The sequence below is a fragment of the Mytilus californianus genome, unplaced genomic scaffold (assembly GCF_021869535.1).
Source record: "Mytilus californianus isolate M0D057914Y unplaced genomic scaffold, xbMytCali1.0.p SCAF_6, whole genome shotgun sequence".
Classification (NCBI taxonomy): Eukaryota; Metazoa; Mollusca; class Bivalvia; order Mytilida; family Mytilidae; genus Mytilus; species Mytilus californianus.
The window spans coordinates 39,878,775-39,904,419 of NW_026262712.1; the positions used below are offsets into that span (position 1 = coordinate 39,878,775).

The window sequence follows — 25,645 nt, forward strand, 5'->3', positions numbered from 1 at the left end:
ACGTACAGTCAACAACACATAGATTGAAACAGACATCTAAAACTCAACGTATACGTACGGTAAAAAACGCATAGGGTGGAAAAGACATATAAAACTCAACGTATACGTACGGTAAAACACGCATATGGAGGAAAAGACATATAAAACTCAACGTATACGTACGGTCAACAACACATAGGGTGGAAAAGATATCTAAAAGTCAACGTATACGTACGGTCAACAACACATAGAGTAGAACGGACATCTAAATGTCAGCGTATACGTACGATCTACAAAACATAGAGTAAAAACGACATCTAACATTCAACGTATACGTACGGTCAACAACGCATAGAGTGGAAAAGACATCTAACAGTCAAGTTATACGTACGGTCAACAACACATAGAGTGGAAAAGACATCTAAAAGTCAACGTATACGTACGTTCAACAACACATAGAGTGGTTAAGACATTTAAAAGTCAACGTATACGTACGATCAACAACACAAAGAGTAGAATTGACATCTAGATGTCAGCGTATACGAACGGTCAACAACACATAGAGTAAAAACGACATATAAAAGTCAACGTATGCGTACGGCCAACAACACATAGAGTGGAAAAAAACATATAAAAGTCAACGTATACGTACGGTCAACAACACATAGAGTGGAAACACAAACTAAAAGTCAACGTATACGTACGGTCAACAGCTCATAGAGTAAACATGACATTTAAAAGTCAAGGTATACGTACGGTCAACAACACATAGAGTAAACACGACATCTAAACGTCAACGTATACGTACGGTAAACAACACATTGAGTAGAACAGACACATAGACATAAACGTATACGTAAAGTCGTTAACAATAAACACGGTTCTATTCATCTTATAATATTAGTGGCACTTAATTTCCAACAGCAGTTGCACCTTTCGAAAAGTATTGTTTCTCCAGTGAGGCCAAACTATTTGAAAATTCAAAACTTTAATACAAACGCTGAAGACTAAACTCGAAAAGGTAAGCAGTATACATGTAACCAAATGCGGACAAGGAATCAGAGATATTCTTTCCTTAATACAAAATGATTTCCAAAATGTTATAACAGCAAAAACTGAATTCCAAAATGTTATAACCGCAAACACTGAATTCCAAAACGTTATAACATCAAAGTCCAAAAACACGAAATCCTTATTGTCATGCCAGTACCAAGTACTAGCGTATTTACACCATAACACGAAAGCTTCAGTTATATGCTTTCTTTGCATTTCATCTAGTTTATTTCGTTCTCTTTTGTTTTTTTTCTCCCTTTTTTTCTCAAACTACAATATTATCAAACTTTTTTTGCATTTATCATTCTTACTTTAATCCAATTTCAGAGCTTACTCGTTTGAATATACTCAAATTGAAAAAAAACAGCGTGCTGGTTTGTTGATCCTGTTTGTTTTTAATGTATTATCTTATTTATAATTTATTTTTGTATTGAATACAATATTGTTTAAATCAAACCATAGATTGCGACACATTATATTAAATATTCAAATCTGCTATGAAAATAACGGGTTATAATGAAATACCCGAAACAGGTCCGCAAAAAAACCCCATATTGTTAGATGTTCAATGTATATCTTACAGCTTGCTTAATTGTTAAAAATGTACAGATACGGAAAAATATATATTGTTTTTCCCTGTATTGGTCCCCAACAGGACTCCGTACGAACAAGCTTAATATACGTTAAAGATAGAGTGTCAACCGTTTCTATTTTTTTTTTTGGTTTCCATTTTCCTTTTAACCTTTAAAAATAAACACTTAGACCTTATATACACGTTATACATACTCAGCATGCTTTAAGCTGTATTGTTGATCTTGTGCTGGCTGCATTACGATACTTCTCAACGAATGTCTTTAATAGGTCAAACTAAAAACGAATAAACACAAAACAAAAAATAATATCAGATATATGTACATGTAGCAATACATGTGAACACATGAAATTGTGTTGTTATAAATTAGGCCGTTAGTTTATATCCGACTATACGGTATGGGGTTTTCTCATTGTTTGAGGCCGTAAAGTTGCCTATAATTGCTTACATCCACTTTATTTGAACTTTGGTGGATAGTTGTCTCATTAGCAATCATAACACTTCTCTTTATTTTTATATTACATGAACGAATGTTTTAGTCAATTAGCTTTAATCACCGGATATTTATTCCGGAAAGTGACGTTAAAAAATAGTATATACATGTGTACACCGACAATTAAAACGACTAAATGATGGAATTACTACATTACAAATTTAAATGGGTAAAATATCATGTATTACATGTATAGTAACCGTCATGATTCATTGTGTATCGCTCTTTTACAATTTGTTTAACGTATAACAGTATGTTCTTGTACATAATCGATTTAAGTTTACGCAGCGACTAATGAAAGCTCTGTAACTATTGAAGAATAAAGTTTCTTACCTAAAATTAGGTAAAATAATTGAACTTATTACACAAATCTAAAAATCATCAATAAAACAAAGCATGGGCAAGAGTTTGAGTAAAAGTATATGATTCTCGTTATCCCTAGTGAAAATGCTCAGAGACGAAGTTGCAATTTCACGTGTACTGTTCCCATGCGGGTCTGATAGTTTATAGATACGGGGATGTGTGCATTCGATACCATTTCCGGTAAGAATGGGAACGTTTTATGCAATGTCTAGTGTAGATATAGTGTCATTTTCTTTACGTTTAGATAGTTTGAAACAACTGTTTGAGTGGTCCGTAGGTAACCTTTTACAATGCTAAATATCTGTCCCTAACCAGTATACCAATATTTACTAATAACATTCAAAATGTCCAGTCCAATATCCCAGCAGACCTCTTATTGCATAACCTACCTATGGTATTTATAATTGTTTATTTGTTATCGCCTTAAAAGTGCATGCACAGTTTGCCACCAGATGAAAACCAAACATTACACAATCAAGCTATAAATCTTTAGTTTTCAACCATTCGTATTCTATTTTTTGTATGTTTTACTTTTGTGTCTCTATTCTTTATTTATTTGTCCATTAATCTCTATTTTGTAAACCAAATGTTTACACTCTTGTATTGTTCATCTGAAATTAGTGCTACATGCAGTAGTTGATGGCACAATTGTTATTTCCACGAACTAGTGTAAGTTACTGTTCTGCTCAGTATATCCGGGGCACGAGTCCTCATTGACATACAAGAGGGTCTAGATAGGTCATCATCAATTTCTGTATTCTTTTATTTTTGGGGGCATTTTTCTCATCTTTCAAAATTATGCTTATTCTGTAAAATTTTCAAAACCAAAATTGTGCCATTACATTTTTTTTTGTAATTATATGATTTCTTTATTCCGTACATCGTTTATTTCGGTAATCAGTAACAGATCACCCAATTCATTTATGTTCCACAGTTATTCTTTATTCTTTTGCACCCCATTATTCTTTAGTCATTATTTTTTGGCTAATTTTTCTCTATTCATTATTTTTTTTTTTTACTTTATTCTCTATTCTGTAAACTCCATCGAGACCCTCATACAAATATCAATATTAATCCTTTTTAAAAATGAGGCTTTTCTTTTATCCGTCGTTCCTGTATTCTTTCATTTCCAGGCCATTTTTCTCTATTCTTTATGAATTTTGCCTGCTATTCTCTATTTTTTATATTTTAGCACCCCATTATTCTCTATTCTTTATTTTTTGGCCTATTTTTCTCTATTCTCAATTGGTTAGCCCTTTATTTTGCACATTTTCCCCATTAAACCTGTAAACCAATAATGCAATAATGCAATATATATGTTCTTTACGGTAGGGTTCGACCAGAATGCTGACCACATTGCTATACCGTTAAACCTTGGATTTCCTTCAAATAGGATAATCTGTTGTATATAGAATACAATGTAGATGATCAACGTGTCTCACTTGTGACTTCTTCTTTCAGGATCTATCAATCCTTCACTAATTGATGATTATTCGCCGGGTGTCGCATAAAGCATGTATAACATTTGATTTATAATTTATAAGGTAACATTTGATGTATATACATGTATTTAACATTAAGGTGTTTTTGCCTGTTGTTTTGCTTTGTATTTCCGGGTTTTTGTTTTTGTTTCGGTGAAGTATCTCAATATTTGTAATCATATTTATACAGATCATAAACAATATTTTAGTGATATGTATAAATATGATTACAAATACTTATTCCTTCGGTTATATTTTCTCATTAACTGTTATCAAGTTACAAAAATGTAATCAGTAAATGATTGTCTTACCTTATATAGATTTTCATGACATACTTTTTGTCAATAAAGTCTTTCGTAGGTATACATGTAACAGTAACCTATTCCAGGTACACACTGTAAACATTTAACCAGTTTATAGTTCTAAATACTTTTCTTAGTGCATAACGATCACGTCAAGTTGTGCTAAATTTAGATAACTTTTTGTTTTAAATGACATATATGTGAGAATATTGTCAATATGTGTTGGTTGTTTACAATTGTCCTACAAAACTACACTGCAAACACAAATAAGTGTAGAATATTACATACACATGCATGCGATATTATTTATGAATTTAAAAAAAAGGAATATATTATACGGCAATGCGACAGCAACCTAGTAATTCATGTTGACGAAGTGAAACGTGACATACAAATAAGTGTGTTTATATTAATATTTAATATTTTTCGTTTACTCTTGATTACTCTATGAAATTAAGAATTATCTAAAGAGTTCTTTAGCAAAATGTTATTTAATTAAACATGATTATAATGATGGATTAGTGATTGCTTGCGTAACGTCTAGTGGCAACTATTTCATGCATATTCAGACAGATTAGTTTTGCAAGGTTAGCCGACTTGAATGAGGCAAATTTAAACTGCTACTGAAAAATGAGATATGTTGGTTTGGGACAAGCACTGTGCCTTGTGACGAGCAACCTACGACATAAACGATGAGCTTACACGAGGCATCGGATTTAACGTTCAGTTTCCTACCAAACGTTTAATGTTATTTCACATTTACATCATAATCATCGCCATGGTCGACGTCGATGAGTGTTGTTTGTTTAATGTCCAGTGGCAAATATGTCATGCATGTTCAGGACGAGAACAAATTAACAATAAATAAAATAGGTAGGTCCTGTGGTAATAGGGGTCGACCGGAATGAAGGGAGGAAAATTTACACAGGAAAATGAGGATAGAATTGGATAGAATTGTAAAACGGTTTATCATCGTGAAAGAGCGTGCAACTCTTGCTACACGAGGCATCGGATTTAACGTCCCAATTCTGACCGGACGTGGTTTCGTATTTATACATCCCACAAAACCAACTGGACGTCCTACTTTGCAAAGGTTTTACTACCGATCGGAAGAAGAACAAAGTGACCTTATTTCTATTCCCCCATGACCCTTTAGGTATAAAAATGAAAATGATAATTAATAATCAAAGGGGACATTTCGTATAGGTGCTTTACAACATTCGTAAAATGTCTTTCTAGGGAAAACAAATACGTCAAAAAATCGAGATTTGTTATATTTGACCAGTGGGCATTACACATTGGGAACAATTGTTTAGAGCAAAGGCGATTAACTACAGTACAGTTATCCTCACATTGTACAGACACTCTCTAATGAAAGTGATAGCTTGAACTACATGTTGGTACATATGTACAATTATGGTATGATCATCTTACACCTGTGTCTACTGTCTAGTTAGGATAGTATATAAATAATAGTTCACAGTGCATAGAAAATTTGAAGTTAGCAATAGTCTGATGGCGTTTTTTGTTTGTTTGAAAAAATGAAAAAAAAAGTCAGAAATAATGTAGTTAAACCTTCGACTACTATGATTGGTTTGATGTAAGTATCATGATTCCATCTAAAAAAAAACGTTTAAGTTTTTAAGACTCCGGGCGGTAGGTAACTTTGCATATTTATTAGACATCTAACTATCCATGAAAACCATCATATTTTGACCCCTAGATATATTTCGTTCTTTTGTGTCGATAAGTTGCTGTCCCCACAAGATCGTTCCTCGCACGACAAATAACTATCCCGAATTAATTGCATCTGACCTTTTTATATAAACGAAGCGCTTCAAAAGAAGACAGGGAAGCGTTGGTCGTCGTTTAAAAAGAAGACAGGGAGACGTTGGTCGTCTCTTGAAAAGTTTGCATCCCGTTGTATGAGGGTCTGGATGGGGTTTACAGAAAAGTGAAAAATGGGCAAAATGTGCAGAATAAATGCAAAGAAGATAAGAAATAGACAGGGCAAAAAAAATGAAGAATTGAAAATAGTTGGGTGCTCAAATATAAAGAATAGAGAATAATGGGCAAAACATATAAAGAATACAGAAAATGGCTAAACAAATTAAAGAATACAGAATTGAAGGACCCCCTCCATCCAGACTCTTGTATGCGACGATATAATCGTGTTCTTTTATTTAAGTTCAATGAATGGAAAAGAAATTGTATTCATCTAGTACAATCGCCTAAAGTATATCGTGGTATTACTTAGGTCATCAGGCTTCCTTTATTTAAATTATCTCTTTTAAAAAACAAAATTATATTGCGATATTGAACAAATATTTCTATGCATACTAATTGTAGTTCATGGAAAATCCGTTATGAGAGTTGTTACCATTCGTTCGCCTAAAAAAAAATTACTGTTAGAAAGAAGTCAGTACTCTTATTTCCCCAATATCAAATTTGTATGTTGAAATTTAAAAGTTACATTTGCAAAGTGTTTGCTACTAATGACTATTTAATATTGTAACATCACATACATTTACTTATGATAGTCTAAATTGCGTTTAGCATGTTTAGTACAATATTTGATCAATATAATTAAAATATCACCTTTATATCTGGATGGGGGTCCTACATTTCTTTATTCCTTAACATTTAAGACCATTTTTCTCTATCCTTTATCAGTTTGCTCATTATTCTCTATCCTTTATCAGTTTGCTCATTATTCTCTATTCTTTATATTTTGACAACCAATTATTCTCTTTTCTTTATTGTTTTGGTCTAATTTTCTCTATTCTGTATTTTTATTGTTCTTAAATCTGCACTGTTTGTCCATTATTTTTTATTCTGTAAACCCCATCCAGACCCTCTTATATCCCAAACTACTTGAAAAAAATTAACCAGTATGAACAAATGTAAAATAAAAATAAAAATAAAATATAAAAAAAAAAACACGTTTTTGTTTTTTTTTTTTTGTTTTTTTTATATATATATATATATATATATATATATGATTCATTAACATTTGCCATCTATTTCAATTGTAAGGGTGTGTGTAATGTTGTTTTGTTTGTAAACGTACGACTGTAATAAAACAGGAATATATCAGTTACTACTTATACTATCTACAAGTAACTTTATTTGATTAAGCAATTACACGATTAGGGTGTCATTATCATATGCAGGAGTGATTTATTGATTGATTGTTGGTGTTTTAACGCCACTTTAAGCGCCACTTTTGGGCTATTTCGTGGCGGCCAGTTTTTATTGGTGGAGGAAGCCGGAGTGCCCGGAGAAAACCACCGACCTCCGATAGGAAAACTGACAATCCTGGTCAATTAAGATTGGACTCGAGTGCACACCTTTGTCTGTCTGCGGTCTAACATTTACACATCTATTCGCTCTTCATGTTTATCGTGATTATATTGCTCTGTTTCCGTACACCTATTTCTAAGGAGCTCTGGCTGTTCGGGTATCAACATTTCGCAGCCGTGCCCAGCAGGTAAACGATGTATTGTATTCCAATATCTACTTTTACCAAACTTAAGGATATGTAAATACGTAGCCACGTCTATTATGATGAGGCAAGTGACAAACGAATTTATAAATGTCGTACTTTGACTTTTTGAAAAATCTTCTGCTCTGAAACTATAGGGAAATATTTAACTAAACTTGGTCACAATTATCATTTGGGGATCTAGTTTAGAAATGTGTCCGGTGACCCCACCTTCTTAGCAAACCAACATGGTTGATTGGATGTTGGTTGCTTAACGTCCAGTAGCAATTATTTCATGCATGTTGAGGATGATATGGCTAAACATAGAACATATGGTAAAATGCCTATTATCTTGGAAACCTCTAAGGATACAATGTAGAAAAATTCGAACAGGGGCACAACATGTTCAAAATTTTGAGATCTGACTCCAGTCTATTTAGTATACATTAAAACATTATGCTGTTTGAAGTTATTGCCTTTAAATGTCTATTTTAACAATTTTGTTGGTTTTTTGCCTGATATCTTAAAAACTATCATATACGGACAGGAACTTTAAAAAGCAAAATGATCAGTGAAACAAAATCTACAAATAAGTTGACGTGGCCGAAATTGTCTCCTGAAAGAGGTAATTGCCCTGAATGACGATTTTTACTATTGGTTTTTTGTTATTTCCCAATAAATTGAAAATATGATAGATAAAGAGAAATTTTAACCAGCAAAACTTGCTAGATCAATAAATGTGTCGATATTGCTGAAGTCGTTGTTCATTTCTTTATAGGAATAAGGGCCCTTGAATGACAATATTATATTCTCGTTTTTTTTTCAGTTTTGCGTATTATCCTGAAAAATACAATTGAAAGATATAAATCTTTAAAAAAAGCAAACTGGATCAGCAAAACACGATCTGCAAATAGGTCAGCATGTATGAAATTGTCAGTTTTCATCTCATAGGAGCTATTGCCCTTCAATCATGATTTTGTTTTTTGTGTTTTTGGCTGTAAGAAGATTCAAAATCAACAAAACAAAGATTATATTCTAGTCTGCAATGTTGGAGGGTGTCCACTGTTGAAGATGCACATAGACTTGGATGAAGGTTAGCGACACATGCTCTTTAGAGCCCTTACTTTTTAATATTGAAGAGCCGAAAGATACCAAGACCGAACAACACAGACTCCACTAGAATCCGGGGGTGATCTCAAGTGCTTAACATGTGCACCACTCGTGTTGCTCATGCAATTATACATTCGGTGATACATCTTATTGATGATGTCACGTTCAATGATGAAGAAGGACGCGATTGAGGTTTGGAAAATTGGGACATTTCCGTCGTCGGCAATTGTGAAACGGATAAACAATAACGGTCAACCAAATTTTCAAAGGAATGACTTTAGCTTAAGCTTTACAACTTGGAACCGAGTTGTTGATGCAACCCAATAAGCGAATACCGTGATCACCTATGCATAAAATGTCATATCAATCCAACGGAAATGTCAGTTAAAACAACACATTGTGGTTGTAAAAGAGAGAATTCGAAGGACAAGATTTCGAGGTATGCTTATTTATGTTTTGGCTTTTCAAATATTTTGTCCTCGAGCATCAATGAAGAGACATTTATTGTCAAAATGCGCATATGTTGCAGCAAAATGTATACTGCTAATGTAATAACTGCCACTGGGTCGATATCTCTGCTAGTGCAGTGCACTGTAAATCGCAAATGGAATCAGCCAAGTAGACAATACTTCGGTACTGGCATAAAAATATCGATGTTATGTTATCAAAATTTGCTGTTACAAAATTTTGGAAATTGTTTTGAATTAAGGAATACATGTATATCGCCCTCGTGCAAAACTCTGTTACCTTGCCCGGCTTTAGTTATACTTTTTGTCCTTTTTGGTTTACAAGCTTTTCATGTTTTAAGTTTGGATAATCAAATATTTTTACCTCGAACATCACTGAAAAGACATGTTATTGTCGGAATGCGCAAATGCTGCAGAACATTGATATCGTTGAAGTTATTTAAGTCAAAATTGCTGTATGATATGTACATGTATTGTGTACATTAGTTCTTTTATTCTCAGGATATCTCATTTACTGGATCTCGGAAAGAATACAAGTTACGTCTATCAGTTGTCATCTTGTCCGAATTGATTGAACCTTCAAATTATTGTCTCTCGTCTGACAGTGGCGGATTCGGAGAAAGGGGCGAGGGGCATCAGAGTAAGATATACCGGGAGAGTTAAACAGGTTATTATTTTGATGCATCCTTTTCGTTCGATTGTGTTCTCCGAAAATAGGAATATGGTTTTGATACGATAACATTTTTAAAATGACAGTAATATATTGAAAAGTCTTGATAAAACATATATACGTTTGTACACGCAACTGCGTTGTTGAGACAATTATAGCTACTCCACCGATTATACAGCCTGTGCATGACATCCAAATCTTAGAAATTTTTTTTTGTATATTGATCGATACAATTTAGGTTCGTGTTTTTCCATTTGTTTTCACTCCAATGTGTGTCTCAATATTTATTCACAAGAAAAGCCGTGGCATTTTATAGTCTACCTTAATAATTAACGTGTAATCCGTGTCTCTTTATAATAACTACGTCATGAAAACCAACTGAAGTATAATCTTAAATTTTAGGGGTCTTTTTGTTAAATTGTGAATGGAAATGGGGATTGTGTCAAAAGGCCGCCAATGGGTCTTTTACACAGCGAGAAAATTTCGCAGGCGGGCTTCAGCTGGCCCCTAAACAAAAATGTATACTAGTTCAGTGAAAATGGACGTCACACTTAACTCCGAAACATATGAATGAACTTAGATTAAAAAAATATTCAAGACTAACAAAGGCCAGAGGCTCCTGACTTGGGACAGGCGCGAAAATGCGGCGGGGTTAAACTTGTTTTGTGAGATCTCAATCCTCCCACAGGCGCAAAAGTGCGGCGGGGTTAAACATGTTTTGTGTATTTTTTCAGTTACACTTATTTTCAAAACTTTTTTGCGTCCCCAATTCTTTTTAAGAAGAATTTCTTTCGTTTTTTGAGCCTTGTCCAATATTTGTTTTGCAATTTTCATCTAAGCGTGGAGTAGAAAGAAACACGTCACTACGAAATTTTTCGATAAAGAGACGATTAAAAACTCTATCATTCCTGAAATTTGTCCCTCCTCCTATTGTATCCGTCTCGTCCAATACGCGAGCGTTTCTGTTTGGTTCGTCACTGTTCCATTTTTTGTGCTGTAGTTGCATAGAATTTCGACCAGTATACTGTTCACACCAATCAGTACATCTCCTAATTGTACTTGTGATTTCTGTCCATTGAATATCAAGCATTTGCAAAGTATATTCTTTGTTGTCACGTGGGGCTGCATTAAGTGCAGAAAGGCTGAATGTATGCTCTGTTATGTTGAATTTAGGTATTGCGTACAAGTGGTTTTCAGACAACGCTTTGATCAGTGTATAAGGATTTTCATACTCAGGTATGCAATAATCTTCTTCTGAAGAATTGTCTGACGAGTGATCCGAGTTTCTTGTACATCTTCTCATTTGCACAATTTCAAAATAGTCAGGAATCATTGCACTTTCATCGATTCTGGTGTACAAAGATACAGGTCGGCTCTCAAAGTCAAATCCATTTGATTGTACATCGTCTGTACTGTTGTTCCTTTGTTGGAATTGGTAATTTCCATGTTTTGACATTTTATGCTTTCGAAAATGAGTAAAAATACAAACAAAGGTAACAGTTAATAAGACACTTATTCCAACTACAGGAGATAAAACGAGTGTGTACCGTTCTACAATATCTGTAAAATACAAGCATATGATTATATATTCCATACATTTAGTTTGTACTAAAGTTTCTTAAATCTCCATTTGGTTTGTCACAAAGAAAGACAAGTACGGTATGCACGTATGTCAACGGAACAGAAATTCAACGACGCAAAAAAAAAAAAACAAAACAAAACAAAAAAAAAAAACGAACTAAAACAACAACAAACAAAATAAAGAACACAAAAATTGCACCATGAGATTAAAAAACAGACCGATAATATATATGCACTGTGTGCGTTAATTTTTTTCATTTGACATGCGAATACTCATATCAAAGTAAGTCGAATTCAATATTCTACATAATTTGTTATATAAATAGACTTGGATGTCTTTTTATTGTTTTAAAAAGACTTAATGCTGCCCTCTAGTTGTCGTTAGGGTTTTGTTGTATTTTAGTTGCTGTCTCGTTAACTTATATTCCACACCTCCTTCAATTTCAAGTTGAAAATATATAAAAAGACAGCATATAATCGATTACAAATTTAAGGAAAATCATCTAACAATTTTAGGGCCTTTTAATAAGAAGAAAGGAAAAGAGTTAATGAATGAAATTATATTCGATAATTATTTTCTTTAGATAAAGAACAGTTATTCGTTAATCTGAGCATATAACTAATAATTCATATGATGGTCTGTAAATGTAATCACATTGAAAGAAAAAAGAAAGATAAAATGTTTTTTTTTTTTCCAGCAATTTGTCACAAATTGCGTTGAATGTCAGTAAAACATGTGTTCTCCGAAAATTGTAAATATTTTGTAGTCCATCATGCGTTGCAACTCATTCACTTGATTGATGAATGACCTATGAATTTGTTTTTTAGTACTATGTAATCAAAGAATTATATTTGCGGTAACCTTAGACTATGCTACTATATGCATACCCGTATAAGGTAGTGAACCCGAACTTTTATTTGGCACTTTAATTCGATCCAACACACTATCTGCAATTACAGTTTTGAATTGCAAAACGTAACCTATCTGCATAACACTTTAATCTAATGATACACACAATGATTATTATCAATATTACCTGGAACATAGTAGCGTGACACGTTTCTCGAATTTTTTGTACCTAAGATTTAAGAACAAAATATATATTAGGATTCTCCTAGTAAAATACACAACACATTTCAAACGTAAACTCATATATATGCAAATACACTATTGAAATATCGGGCTTACTATACATTCCGTATGGCGTCTTTTGTGTTATTATTTGTTAAAGGTAGTTGTCATCATGTTGGTAGTTGCTCTGTGCAGGAATTGTTGTTATTATACTAGTACTTATTATAAGATTTTGATTGGGTAGTACGTTACGTCAAATGCTTACACAGATAACATCTTGGTTCACTCTTGTAACTTTTTGTTATTATTGACAACTGCAAGTTAGTTATGTTAAATCTCATCTACGTCTACAATTATACAGAGAGTTGAGTGTTGGTGAACTTTGCAGTATGATTGACGTTTCCAGTTTTCGCTCTCATGTAGCATATGTATGAGAAAGTAGTTGCGCCTTTTTTTGTCTTTTTATGATGTATTAAGTTTGTTTACAATGACAACTTACCCAGAACATTCAAGTAAAAATCTTCAAAAACATATCCATATGAATTAGAAACATTACATTGGAAAACCATTCTATCCATTATATTCACATTGGAAATGACAGCTTTGTTTGGATAAGGTATTCTAATCTTTCCCAATATCACAGCAGGATGTCTGGAAACTGCAAAAGACATTTTTAAAGCGTTGTTTTCATATTTTCTCTACACAACGAGTAAGCGTTTGTTTCAAGAAACACATGGTATTAATTTGTTAAAATAAATCAACATGTATCTACGTTTTACCGTTTGATGTTTAATATTTGTCACATACCTAGATAAGCGTATGATCGAATGTTAACTTAAATAAATAACACTAGTGGACATAAACTGCACAATCTTTCGCAGCGCATTACATAACGATCACGCTCGATGTATGGTTCCTGTTGCTCAATTTCAAGTGTCCAATGCAGTGTTTTGAGGACTGTTTTTTTTTACTAATGGTATTTGTTTTCTTTTTTGTCATGTTGTTGTCTGGTAATATTCCACTGATGGATTTTGATACCAATCTTTGTATCTTTTCTCCTCTCATTTTTATACAGTACTGACAATTTTGTGTTCGCCAGAGATCGTATATTTTTAATGTTTGTTACATACCTTTTAATGTTTCTCCATTAATGAACCATTCAATGCCTAGCATTGGTAATCCAGTTGCATTGCAATAAAAAGTAACTGAGTCGCCGTCGTTAGCAGTAACACTTTCTGGTTTTCTTTCCATCGACCAGTGAGGTGCAGCTATAAATAAAACATGTTCGTTGTCATGATGTATACAGAAAAACGCTTTAAATTTATTTCAAAACTAAAAAAAAAAAAAAAAAAACAAGTGACAGATATGTCCTTTGAAAATAATTTTGACTTTTCAATTTTTATGACTACGATGTTAGATCATATATATATATATATATATAGATATAAGAAGATGTGGTATGAGTGCCAATGAGACAACTCTCCATCCAAGTCAAAATTTATAAAAGTAAACCATTATAGGTCAAAGTACGGTCTTCAACACGGAGCCTTGGCTCACACCGAACAGCAAGCTATAAAGGGCCCAAAAAAATTACTGGTGTAAAACCATTCAAACGGGAAAACCAACGGTCTAATCTATATAAAAAAACAAGAAATGAGAAACACTTATGAACCATATCAACAAACGACAACTACTGAACACCAGATTATGCATGTTACTGTGTCTTAACTAACAACACACAAATTTGTGCAGTCTTAGATCTGTATTTACTGATTGTGTCTTACTCTAAATTGTGACCTTTTGAATGCATAACTGCATTTCTGTTGTTACGTGTACATTCACAGCAGGAGACGTTTTACTTGTTCACACACCCTGTTTCGCTCTGTTTTGGAGTGTATGTAATATGTAGTTTATTAATTGTTTTTGTTTTTATACTTTTAATGGATTATCGAGATTTGAAAATCGTTAAGATCTCAGATCCTTAAAATTCTGTCATGCTTGGGCCTGATATAGCTAGCTATACGTTGTGATTATTGCTTATCGTTCTGAAGGCCATGCGATAACTTGTAGTTGCTTTCATTCACATCATTTTGTATTTTGTGGATAGTTGTCTGTTCGGCAATCCTGTCGTATCTCTCTTATACAAAAAAAGGCCAGCAAAATTTTGTAAAAAAAAACCAAAACAAAACATAAAAATCAAAAACAGCAAACACCATTACATGCTTAGCAATACAATACATATACAACATGTATTAGGTTTAGAATACCCGTTACCCAAGAAATGGGAATGATCAAACTCCATTGATAGGTAATAAATAATATAACAACTTGCATTTTATATCAACATTTATGAACTTTTCCTTTATTGGGTCAACTGAATTTGCTGCAGAACACTTGTAAGTGCCGATATGTTGTTCAATTTGAGGTTTCGGTATGAGAAGTTCCTGTCCGTGATGAAGATATTCCCATCCAAAACTGTGCTCGTGTTCATTTCTGAAATGCCAGGTTATGTTTGGAATAGGACTGAAAAAAACACCATTAAATGGGTTGTAACAACTGATTTGAATAATCATATAAAATGTGTCTCCCTGATTTGTATTTTTTCTTAATATCTCCATTTCACGATCACATACTGTGATTCGGGACAAAATAATACACTTAACCTTAATATCATAGCTTTGTTTAGTTTTCAAATGAGGGAAAATATGTAACCCGGATTAAAGTTCCTCGTGTTTACTTTTCTGTATTATTTAGTTATTCTGTTTTGTTTATTTATTCTGTTTTTTTTTTCTTCTTTTCAATTTATTAAACTGTAAATCCTTGTCTCCTTTGTTAATGTTTTATTAAAAACAGCATTGGATAAAAAAAAAAAACACTTTATTTACTTTCATCCCGTTCCATAGAGGAACTATCAACTGTGCTTTGATATGGATCAAAAAGGGGAATTTAGATCATTGTTTTTTATGTTAGCGATATTGCAAATGAATTTGAATTCAGAACATTACAAAGGGAAAATTTAAAGATGTTACATAAAACCCATTGTCATTCTTATGAACGTCAACACTACAGTCCATGTAGGCACGCAAACGTATTCCGAGTGGTTTGCCCTACATATACATGATATAATAACAGTGTCAATCAGATATGGATTCAGTAACTATCATCGTATTGGAACTGTTGAATTAAACTTTACAGATAAACTCACATTGATACCAGGATTAACATCTTGTACGCCAGACGCGCGTTTCGTCTACAAAAGACTCAAGAGTGACGCTCGAATCAAAAACGTTTAAAAGGCCAAATAAAGTACGATGTTGACGGGCATTGACGACCTAAATTTTCTACATGTAAATGCTTCGCCAAATACAGCTAAGGTAATCTGTTTCTTGGGTAAAAGATCCTTAGTATTTCGAAAAATTCTAAGTTTTGTAAACAGTTAATTTTTATTTATGACCATTATGATATGTCACGGAAGATGCATACATATAGTCTATTCTATTTCGAGTGCTGTCTTTTACAAATGAATATACCTGAACTGTTCTTGGTATAGACTTAACATCGATATCTGCTACAGGTATATTAACTTATTTCATATATATATATATATATATATATATATATATATATATATATACACTATTGGATACAGTACTTGTGTACACTTACTTTCCACCAAATATACACTTCAAAATAAGTCTTTGTCCCTCCAAACCAACAGTTGAGCTTCCTGAGAACCACAAGAAATGAATAGGTACATGTACACGACCAGTCTCACCTATAGCATACCACAAGCATAGATTATTAAGATAAATTTGTTCATATTGTATATAAGTCTGCCAATGAGCGATTTAATCAAAAGTATGGAGTTCAAAAACAAGACGTTTTGCGGATCAATATATTGGACGATAAATTGATTATACATTTTGAAAACTACGGGCTGTTGTTTATGACAAATTGAATAAAACTTTCTCATTCTTCTTGAGAATGAAGTTAGTAAAAACAACTCATCATAGATACCGGGCTTATCATTTTTGCCAGACGCGTATTCGTCTATACAAAACTCGTCCATGACACTCGAAATAAAAACAGTTGGAAGGCCAAATCGTAAACAGATTAAATACAAAGTCTGAAATTCGGAAAATATGAATAGTTGTCCTAAACACTGTAAGGCTAAATTATACTTAAGTTAAAAAAATCTTGAGTGTTTCGATTAGATCAACATTTTATATACAGTAAATCTACAGCAAATAAACTAATTCAAAATATTTAATTTCAACACTAAAGTGTTGACAACTGGGCTAGTGATACCTCGGGGAACAAAACGGTCACCAATAGTGTTTGTTCCTTCGTCGTTTTTATTTTTGTTTTTTTTTTTGTGTGTTTTTTATTGGATTTTCGTTTTCCCAAATTTCATCTGTTGCTTTTTTCAATTTAAAAGTGTATAAAGGAATTCTTAAAACGTTGTTAGCTACATATTCGGTTGCTATATAACATGATATCAACAAGCACTCTGAAATCCTTAGCTCTTACATGAAAAATTGTCACAACTTCTTAGAGGCTGAACAACAGTTCCGTTAGAATATACTGTTTGGTTGGTAATTGGATTTGTCGCTATACAAACATAGGATTTTCCTCCGTGGTAGTCATTTTCTTCGACACTTATAATGAAAAGATTACCTAAAAAAAAAATTTTTCACTCGATATGTAGAACTGATTAAAAAAATTGAAAGTATAAAAATAAGAAGATGTTTGCATGTCTCTTAGTCTCTAGCTGGGTATATTCATATATGTACCCCTCGTCTTACAGCTCATTGGGGCCTCGATGGACAAGTGGTCTATGTAGTCCAACTACAGTATCAATAATCTGTAAACACTGAAATTGTGAGTTTTAATCACGCACGTGGCAGGTGTGCGGGACTCTAATTTTAATTGACTACGATTACCTTCTTCCTACCGAAAGTAGGTGGTTCTCTCCTGGTACTCCGGCTTCCTTCACCTATAAAACTGACCACCACAAAATTGCCAGTAGTGCTGAAAGTGGCATAAAACACCAATCAACCAATCAATCTGACAGCCAAACAAAATTTATACTCAGCTTATGTATTTTGTTGTGCAGTTTAATGTAAAATTTATGAGCTAATAAGTAAAAGTTATTATTTGAACGCATTATTTTCTCTTGAAATATATCTGAAGTATTTTAAAAAAATGTATTAGAGGTACTTATCGTGACTGTTTTCGGTCATAAGTTAACCATCTATAATTAATAAACTGTGCTTTGATATGGATCAAAAAGGGGAATTTAGATCATTGTTTTTTATGTTACCGATATTGCAAATGAATTTGAATTCAGAACATTACAAAGGGAAAATTTAAAGATGTTACATAAAACCCATTGTCATTCTTATGAACGTCAACACTACAGTCCATGTAGGCACGCAAACGTATTCCGAGTGGTTTGCCCTACATATAAATGATATAATAACAGTGTCAATCAGATATGGATTCAGTAACTATCATCGTATTGGAACTGTTGAATTAAACTTTACAGATAAACTCACATTGATACCAGGATTAACATCTTGTACGCCAGACGCGCGTTTCGTCTACAAAAGACTCAAGAGTGACGCTCGAATCAAAAACGTTTAAAAGGCCAAATAAAGTACGATGTTGACGGGCATTGACGACCTAAATTTTCTACATGTAAATGCTTCGCCAAATACAGCTAAGGTAATCTGTTTCTTGGGTAAAAGATCCTTAGTATTTCGAAAAATTCTAAGTTTTGTAAACAGTTAATTTTTATTTATGACCATTATGATATGTCACGGAAGATGCATACATATAGTCTATTCTATTTCGAGTGCTGTCTTTTACAAATGAATATACCTGAACTGTTCTTGGTATAGACTTAACATCGATATCTGCTACAGGTATATTAACTTATTTCATATATATATATAAGTTATTATTTGAACGCATTATTTTCTCTTGAAATATATCTGAAGCATTTTAAAAAAATGTATTAGAGGTACTTATCGTGACTGTTTTCGGTCATAAGTTAACCATCTATAATTAATAAACTGTGAGTTTTAATCACGCACGTGGCAGGTGTGCGGGACTCTAATTTTAATTGACTACGATTACCTTCTTCCTACCGAAAGTAGGTGGTTCTCTCCTGGTACTCCGGCTTCCTTCACCTATAAAACTGACCACCACAAAATTGCCAGTAGTGCTGAAAGTGGCATAAAAACACCAATCAACCAATCAATCTGACAGCCAAACAAAATTTATACTCAGCTTATGTATTTTGTTGTGCAGTTTAATGTAAAATTTATGAGCTAATAAGTAAAAGTTATTATTTGAACGCATTATTTTCTCTTGAAATATATCTGAAGCATTTAAAAAAAATGTATTAGAGGTACTTATCGTGACTGTTTTCGGTCATAAGTTAACCATCTATAATTAATAAAAACGATTTATTTGTTTTTGAAAAATTGACAAGACACATATAACGGTCATGTATATTGCTAAATTTAATAACCTAAAAAATCTGTTGATATAGCGCTTGTAAAATTAATAGCAACTTCCGAACCAGTTATGGTGTCCTTCAAGCCCCAGTTTATCTTTGCAGTTGGTGTACTGAGTGGTGCATTACATGGAATTCTCAACGAATACCCAAGTTTGACAGATATCTTCTTATCCTTTATAATCCCAATCTGTTTCAATTTAGCTTGCCGGAAGTTGACAAAATCGGACATTGATTTACCAAATTCGTTCTTTGCACTACACTGGTAAATAGCATCGTCCACACTCTTTGTGTACTTTATCAAAATTGTACCCGATTCATTCATTTTAACCATTCTGTCATTATATTCGCTTATATTGAAAATAACTTCATCTTTTGTCCATTCAAAACTGTATTTAATATGAAAAAATATATACATATAATATAAATTAAAACTTATAAATAGATAAAAAATAATAAAAAACATGAAGTGAAAGGTATGGTTTTGAGTCATGCATCATTGGTATATTTGTTAAAAAAACATGTAAATCGGCAAAGGTCAGTCAAGATAGCATGTCTTACTGTGTGACAATATTAAATATGTGTTCATGTTATATCACGGTGCGACGAAAACAGAAGTATTTTAAAATGATATTATCTTACCATAATACTCGATATATTGTTAGAATTTTCATTTTCATTATTCACTGAGAACGGATGTCTACAAGAGCATATCAGTACCTCAGTATATAAATTGTGCAAATATATAACGATTACATTCCTTCCTTCAAAGTAATTTAAGAAGGTCGGACATTTTTTTAAATGTTTTTTAATAAGTCACTATTTATTAATTATACAAAACATTTAACGATGTATAGTCTATTCATTTACATTGGTTTTGGAAAGCCATCAGCCATACAGGGTAGTTCCACTTGTCCTCCAGCACTGTAATATATGTAGCGAAGCGGCTGTGTGTGGATTCTTGGGGGGCTTTCAATGTCTGCAATTATGTCAAAGTGTTATAAAGACTGGTGCTTGCAGTGTCACAAATGGTTTATAAATAAGAGACAGTTAATGTAATTTGTAGTTGTAGATAATTTGGGATCTACAGAAGTGGCGAATAAAATAAAAGATATCAGAAAACCATGCTTAACTGATATATTTAACTAGGTTGTTTTTAAATTCCTGAACTTTTGCTCGATTGCAATACTAAAAGGCTGTTCTTGACGTTCAGTCTGTTTTCGGCCAATATTAGCACACTGAGATGTTTACAGCAAATACTACTATAAGAAACACATTGAGTTCTTTCCTCATTTGTGCATAAAATATCGTTACATTTACATTGTTTTTCATAGTTCTTTGCTTTGATTGTTTTTTTTTCTCTCTCAGCAACCTTATTAACTTACGATTTGTATATTTAAGGATGTTCGCTTGTCATGTTTTGGAATTTTTGTCAGATTTTCGGAATCCTCTGGTTTTATCCATTTGAATGCCTTAAAAAAATTTGCCCACTAACCCCCATATTTCTTTTTATAAATTTTTTACATGTATAATTATACGCCATCTGTAAAAGTCTTATAAAATCTTTGTTATTTTTTAATAGTTTTTGACAACTTAAACTTGTCAATGATAAAGCTATGAAGAATCAAGAGAGAACATTTTCCCGCCAAAATTTCAATGGCTAATATCTCGAAAACAAGCACACGGACCTATCTATTTTTTTCGCTCTTTTGGTTCCTTTATTAATCCCCTATCAATATATACTATTGTTATTTAAAGCTTGTTATTTTGAAACTGTGTAGCGAACTTCCCTAAAGTCAAATGAAGGTGTAGGAATATCTTAATAAAAATTGTTGGTTGATTTTACGATAATTGTTTTTTTTTTCTATTTTTGTTTCCTGAATTCTTTTTAAAGACGTGTTTGGATATTTCATATTGCGTTCAATATATACTATCAATTTAACGAGTGAAACGTTATCCTTTCTATCGATAACTTGCTTTTTATTATCTTAGCATTACTTACATTTAAACTCGTATGCAATTACGTAGTAACAGTTTGTGTCAAAAACATGTTTATATTATTTGTAAGTCAAATATGTTATAGTTGATAAATAGCAATAATATAAAGACGCTTTGATTTATGTACGAAAAGTTCAAATCACCTAAGAATAAAGTGGTACAATATATTTCTGGTGAAGTTAATCAGCGTTTGAAAAAGATATCATGCATGAAAGTTCGTATTAAATATTCGTTTGAGTTAAATATATATCTGTATAAATTAATTGTCGTTTTTATAGACAAAATAGGTAAGAAGTTAGGTAGGTAGGTAGGTAGGTAGAAAGAACTTTATTTTCATTAGCTAAATTACATAGCTACAGAGATGATACTATACACAATATAACATATTTTGCATCAGTGAAAATTACATAAAGGGCAACATTGATGTGTTGGTCATGCTCATATTGCGGTGAAAAAAATTACTCCAGGTCTTCGATTCAAACTTTTGAATAAACTTACCTAAGGATATATTGACTTTAAAAGTATGATTTGACTGGCAACGCTCATCAAACCTACTAAAAGATAAAAAGCATGGGATTGTAACGATTATTGTGTATCCTTTTGCACAAAATATCCGACCTTTTCAAAGTTTTAAGGACGCCACAACGAATTGTTGTACAGGTATCGAATATCTGTGTCACAGATGACCCTGTTTATGTTTCGATTGTAATGATCATCCCATATTCTTTTCCTAGGTTGCGACATTAGCTAATGGGTACGGATTTGTACTTGCATTAGCAACACGACGGATGCCGCATATTGAGCAAGAACTGCATATCTTCCTGGAGCACAAAATTTCACCCCGTTTCTCTTGGTAGGGTACGAGTTGGTGAGTTTTTAGTTTTTTGTGTAGTGGTATACTGACCGTTCGTCTTTTCTTTTCTTACTTTTTGCTATTTCGTGAACAGTATTTCTTTACTGTATGAGTTTTGATTGTCCCGTTAAGTGTATATTTCGCACAATCATACTATGCATATCTAACATTAAACATTCTTTTTCTGATTGAAGCAGGAGATATTAATCAAGGAGTTGGCTAGATAAAGCCCCAAAAATGATCCCTTTTTCTTAAAATTTCAAATACTTATGAATTGACAATTTTTATTTTATATCATAGCTTTAACAATAACTAGATAGGAAATACAACATAATAGATAACTTTGGTGAAAATATAAATTCAGCGTTCTTTTCATGACATCACAAATCGCACGAATTTTGGTTTCCTCGAAAATATAGGAAATCAGGCCATAGGAAGGCAAACATACCGCGAATACGTCGACACCTAAGATCTTTAGACATGACATCTTATAACACATTTCAAATCGGACATGAATTGTTCAGTCTTACTGTGCGCTCTATGTTTCCTAGGCCGAAATGTGGATGAAATACTTATGATTCTAATACAATAATTGTGTATCAATGGTTCTGATTGGATGACAGTAAGCGTAAAATTATATATCTCCTTGTCTGTAACTAAGGAAGCCGACATTAGGATTCCGGAATATTTTGAGATGTAATTTCTCCAATAATAAGCAATACAACTCGCATTTTGCACCTAGAAATCTTCTTTTTACACTCTGAGGCAGCCTAGAAGCCAGAAAACGCCCGTTGTTTACGTTTGACGCCAGAAGCATACCTATGACGTCACCTAGTTTAGAGGCCAAAGAAGATGACATCATTTCGCGGAATTTTCTTTTAATGAAAATTTTACACTGAAATAATGACTTAAATTGAATTTTGTATTTATTTTGCATAAGAATGGAGATAACTGTATTGTATTTGAAGCTTTGTTCATGTTAATCGCCAGGTAAACCCCATTTGCGACAGCAAAACTTCCGATTGACATCCGCAAAGCTTAAAATACAATACACTTATCTCTTAATTATCTCAAATTTCACCAAATTCACGATTGTTTGGCCTATTTGAAGTGTAAATTTCAATGCTTTATATTGAAAGCTCAACAAAGTAGTTCTACTGAAATTTCGTACATAGTGTATTCTTAAACTTGAAACATTGTTTTATTTTTATTTTGAAACAATAGATTCAACATTCGAGTCCATGTAGCGTCCTCAACGAATTGACGCCTTTGATTTCTGTTTCTTCGCCTATTACAAATGTATTTGTATCCTACTATTTTCATTTTAAGTATATTCAATGCTTGATTATGTCGCTGCTATGGACGTCTCTTTATAAAAATTATCACATCATTTTACTTTTAAATTGTAATTCTTCCGATCTGTTTACATACTGGGCACTGTCCGCATTTAAAAACGTTGATAAATTTTACTTTCCACGTATAGAAATGCGATTCTGATGCAATTATTTTGTATCAATGTTTCTGATTTGATGACACTCAGCGTAATATTCACTACTTCCGTGTCTGTAACTAAGGCAAGCCGACATTTTAAATTGCGGAATGTATTGACACGTAACATCTCTATTGATAGCAAAAAAACTCAAATTTTGACCTAGAAATATCCTTTTTATCAAATTTTATTACATTTGATGCAGACTAGAACCCAGATAACGCATGGTATTAACGTTTAACAACGGAAGCATACCTATGACGTCACCACGTTTAGGTGCCAAAGAAGATTACATCATTACGAGGAATTTTCGTTTATTGAAAATTATACACCGGCATAATGGCTAGATTGAATAGTTTGTTTATTTTGCATTAAAACAGAGATGACTGTATTATATTTGAACCTTTGCGGACGTCCATCGGTAGTTTTACTGTCGCAAAACTCCTTTTACCTGCCGACGCTTAGTAAACTCAATTTGCGACAGTAAAACTACCGATTGACGTCCGCAGAGCTTCAAATACAATACCGTTAATGCTCAAAGGGCCATCGTTTTGATGAACATCATTGTTTTATTTTTGTTTTATTTGTGTTATTCGTTCTGTATTTAAAAAGAGTAAATTGTTTATAAAGTAATCGCAATTGACGTAATGTATAAAGGTTTATTTAAATGAATTTGTCGTTAAAATGTTGCGTTCATATTCACGGTGGATAAGATTGTCCTGCGAGAGAACGTTCTGTGCTGGTGATTCGGTACTGACTGGTACTGGTGATCATTAAAAATATATAAACAAAGACGAAAATGACAAATTTTGACGTTTTCTCGCTTAAAAAATGGAAGGAAACAGTTGAGATGTTTTCATTTTGTTTCTTATGGGTTTATAGGCAAACAATTACAAATGTGATCCTCTAAACAGTTTCAGTACGCGTAACACAAAAGTGCTAATTTTTAGAAAAATCTAGAACTGCAAAAATAAAACAAAAATGCTCCTGGAGTCCGCTTTCTATACCCAAATTGACACGACAAAATTTTTCATGAAAAACCTGTGCAATTTATTAAAATTGTGCATTTTCTCAGTTTAGACATGTCCTGATTCTGTGCTGGTGGGTCCTGTCATTGTGCTGGTGGGTCCTGATACGGTGCTGTTGATTTTGGGTAAACAGTTGGTTATATTTGAAACAAACGTTACAGAATCAATAAAATTGGGCAGATAATTGTATCAATCTGATTTGTGACTCCTATTTTTACTTTTGTGCATCCATTTGTCTGTTTAATAAGCGTATTCAAATAATCGTAACTTATATTACATAAAAGGGCAACATCTTCCGTCCGATATCAGATGAAAATATATCTAATTAGAATAGTTTTATATAAGATATTAAATGCTCTTAAATTGATGGATCTCTACATAATGAGCTAACTAAAACAGTTTTAAAAGGTGCTTAAGGTTAAGCGACATGTATATTATAACGACAAAAAACGTTTGACTGGTTTATTTCAGTAAAATATACGAGGTTAGATGATCTTACTACTGGTCCCTCTAATTTCTTCCTGAATATATACACTGTCTCCAATACATTTCGACTGGACAAAAAAAAAGACCTAGACTTGCTTTTCATACATGACTGATAAAAACTTACTAGAATGGAACAAGTGTGAACAATTGCAAGTCAAAGTATGACCTTCAACAATGAGCAAAAACCATAACGAATACTAGCTATAAAAATCACGGTAAACGATTAAAAAATGAAGACCTTCGGCCTGATTTAAAATACAACTTTGAACAAAAAAACAAACATGACAGATAGCAAGCATCGACAACCACTGGTTTTGGGCACTCGTGACAGGGCTGAACATGTTTGTTTGCGCTCAACACCCCACCCAACCCCTCCTCCTTTCCTCCTTCATTGGTACAGTGGTGTAACAACACAACACTTAGCACACAAAAGATAACATAAAGACACAAATTATGGAACCACGAGTACTCGCAGCTACTGAAAGCTAGTTCAACTAAAAGATAAACCATGTTCTCTTAGATTAAAATCTCAATCGGTACACATCAAAAAAATTTCGCAAAACTTAAGTTTACATTTTTCATTTTTGTTTTAGCAAAACTTTAAAACTGTGCAGTGAACCT

The 25,645-nt window shown here is 32.9% G+C and overlaps 2 protein-coding genes across 4 annotated transcripts in view; both read right to left on the reverse strand.

The window, feature by feature from the left end:
• The window catches only part of LOC127705580 (caspase-14-like), a 173,909-nt gene that overhangs the window by 7,295 nt on the left and 140,969 nt on the right, over window positions 1-25,645 (reverse strand). Inside the window, exons 2-3 of one of the 3 annotated variants that reach the window (XM_052209913.1) lie at window positions 4,273-4,340; window positions 1,819-1,899 (exon numbers count right to left, since the gene is read on the reverse strand). In XM_052209913.1, the coding sequence (XP_052065873.1) occupies window positions 1,819-1,862 (44 nt within the window). In that variant the 5' untranslated portion in view covers window positions 1,863-1,899; window positions 4,273-4,340. Of the gene's footprint in view, window positions 1-1,818; window positions 1,900-4,272; window positions 4,440-25,645 lie in introns of those variants that run through there. The other 2 variants (XM_052209910.1, XM_052209912.1) reach the window with 2 other exon arrangements.
• Window positions 14,939-21,706, reverse strand: LOC127705638 (neuroglian-like). The gene is made up of 6 exons (XM_052209965.1): window positions 21,667-21,706; window positions 20,041-20,149; window positions 19,186-19,559; window positions 17,178-17,324; window positions 16,314-16,422; window positions 14,939-15,170 (listed from the first exon to the last, which is right to left on the reverse strand). The coding sequence occupies exons 2-6, from the start codon at window positions 20,064-20,066 to the stop codon at window positions 14,939-14,941; spliced, it is 888 nt and encodes a 295-aa protein (XP_052065925.1). The 5' UTR covers window positions 20,067-20,149; window positions 21,667-21,706.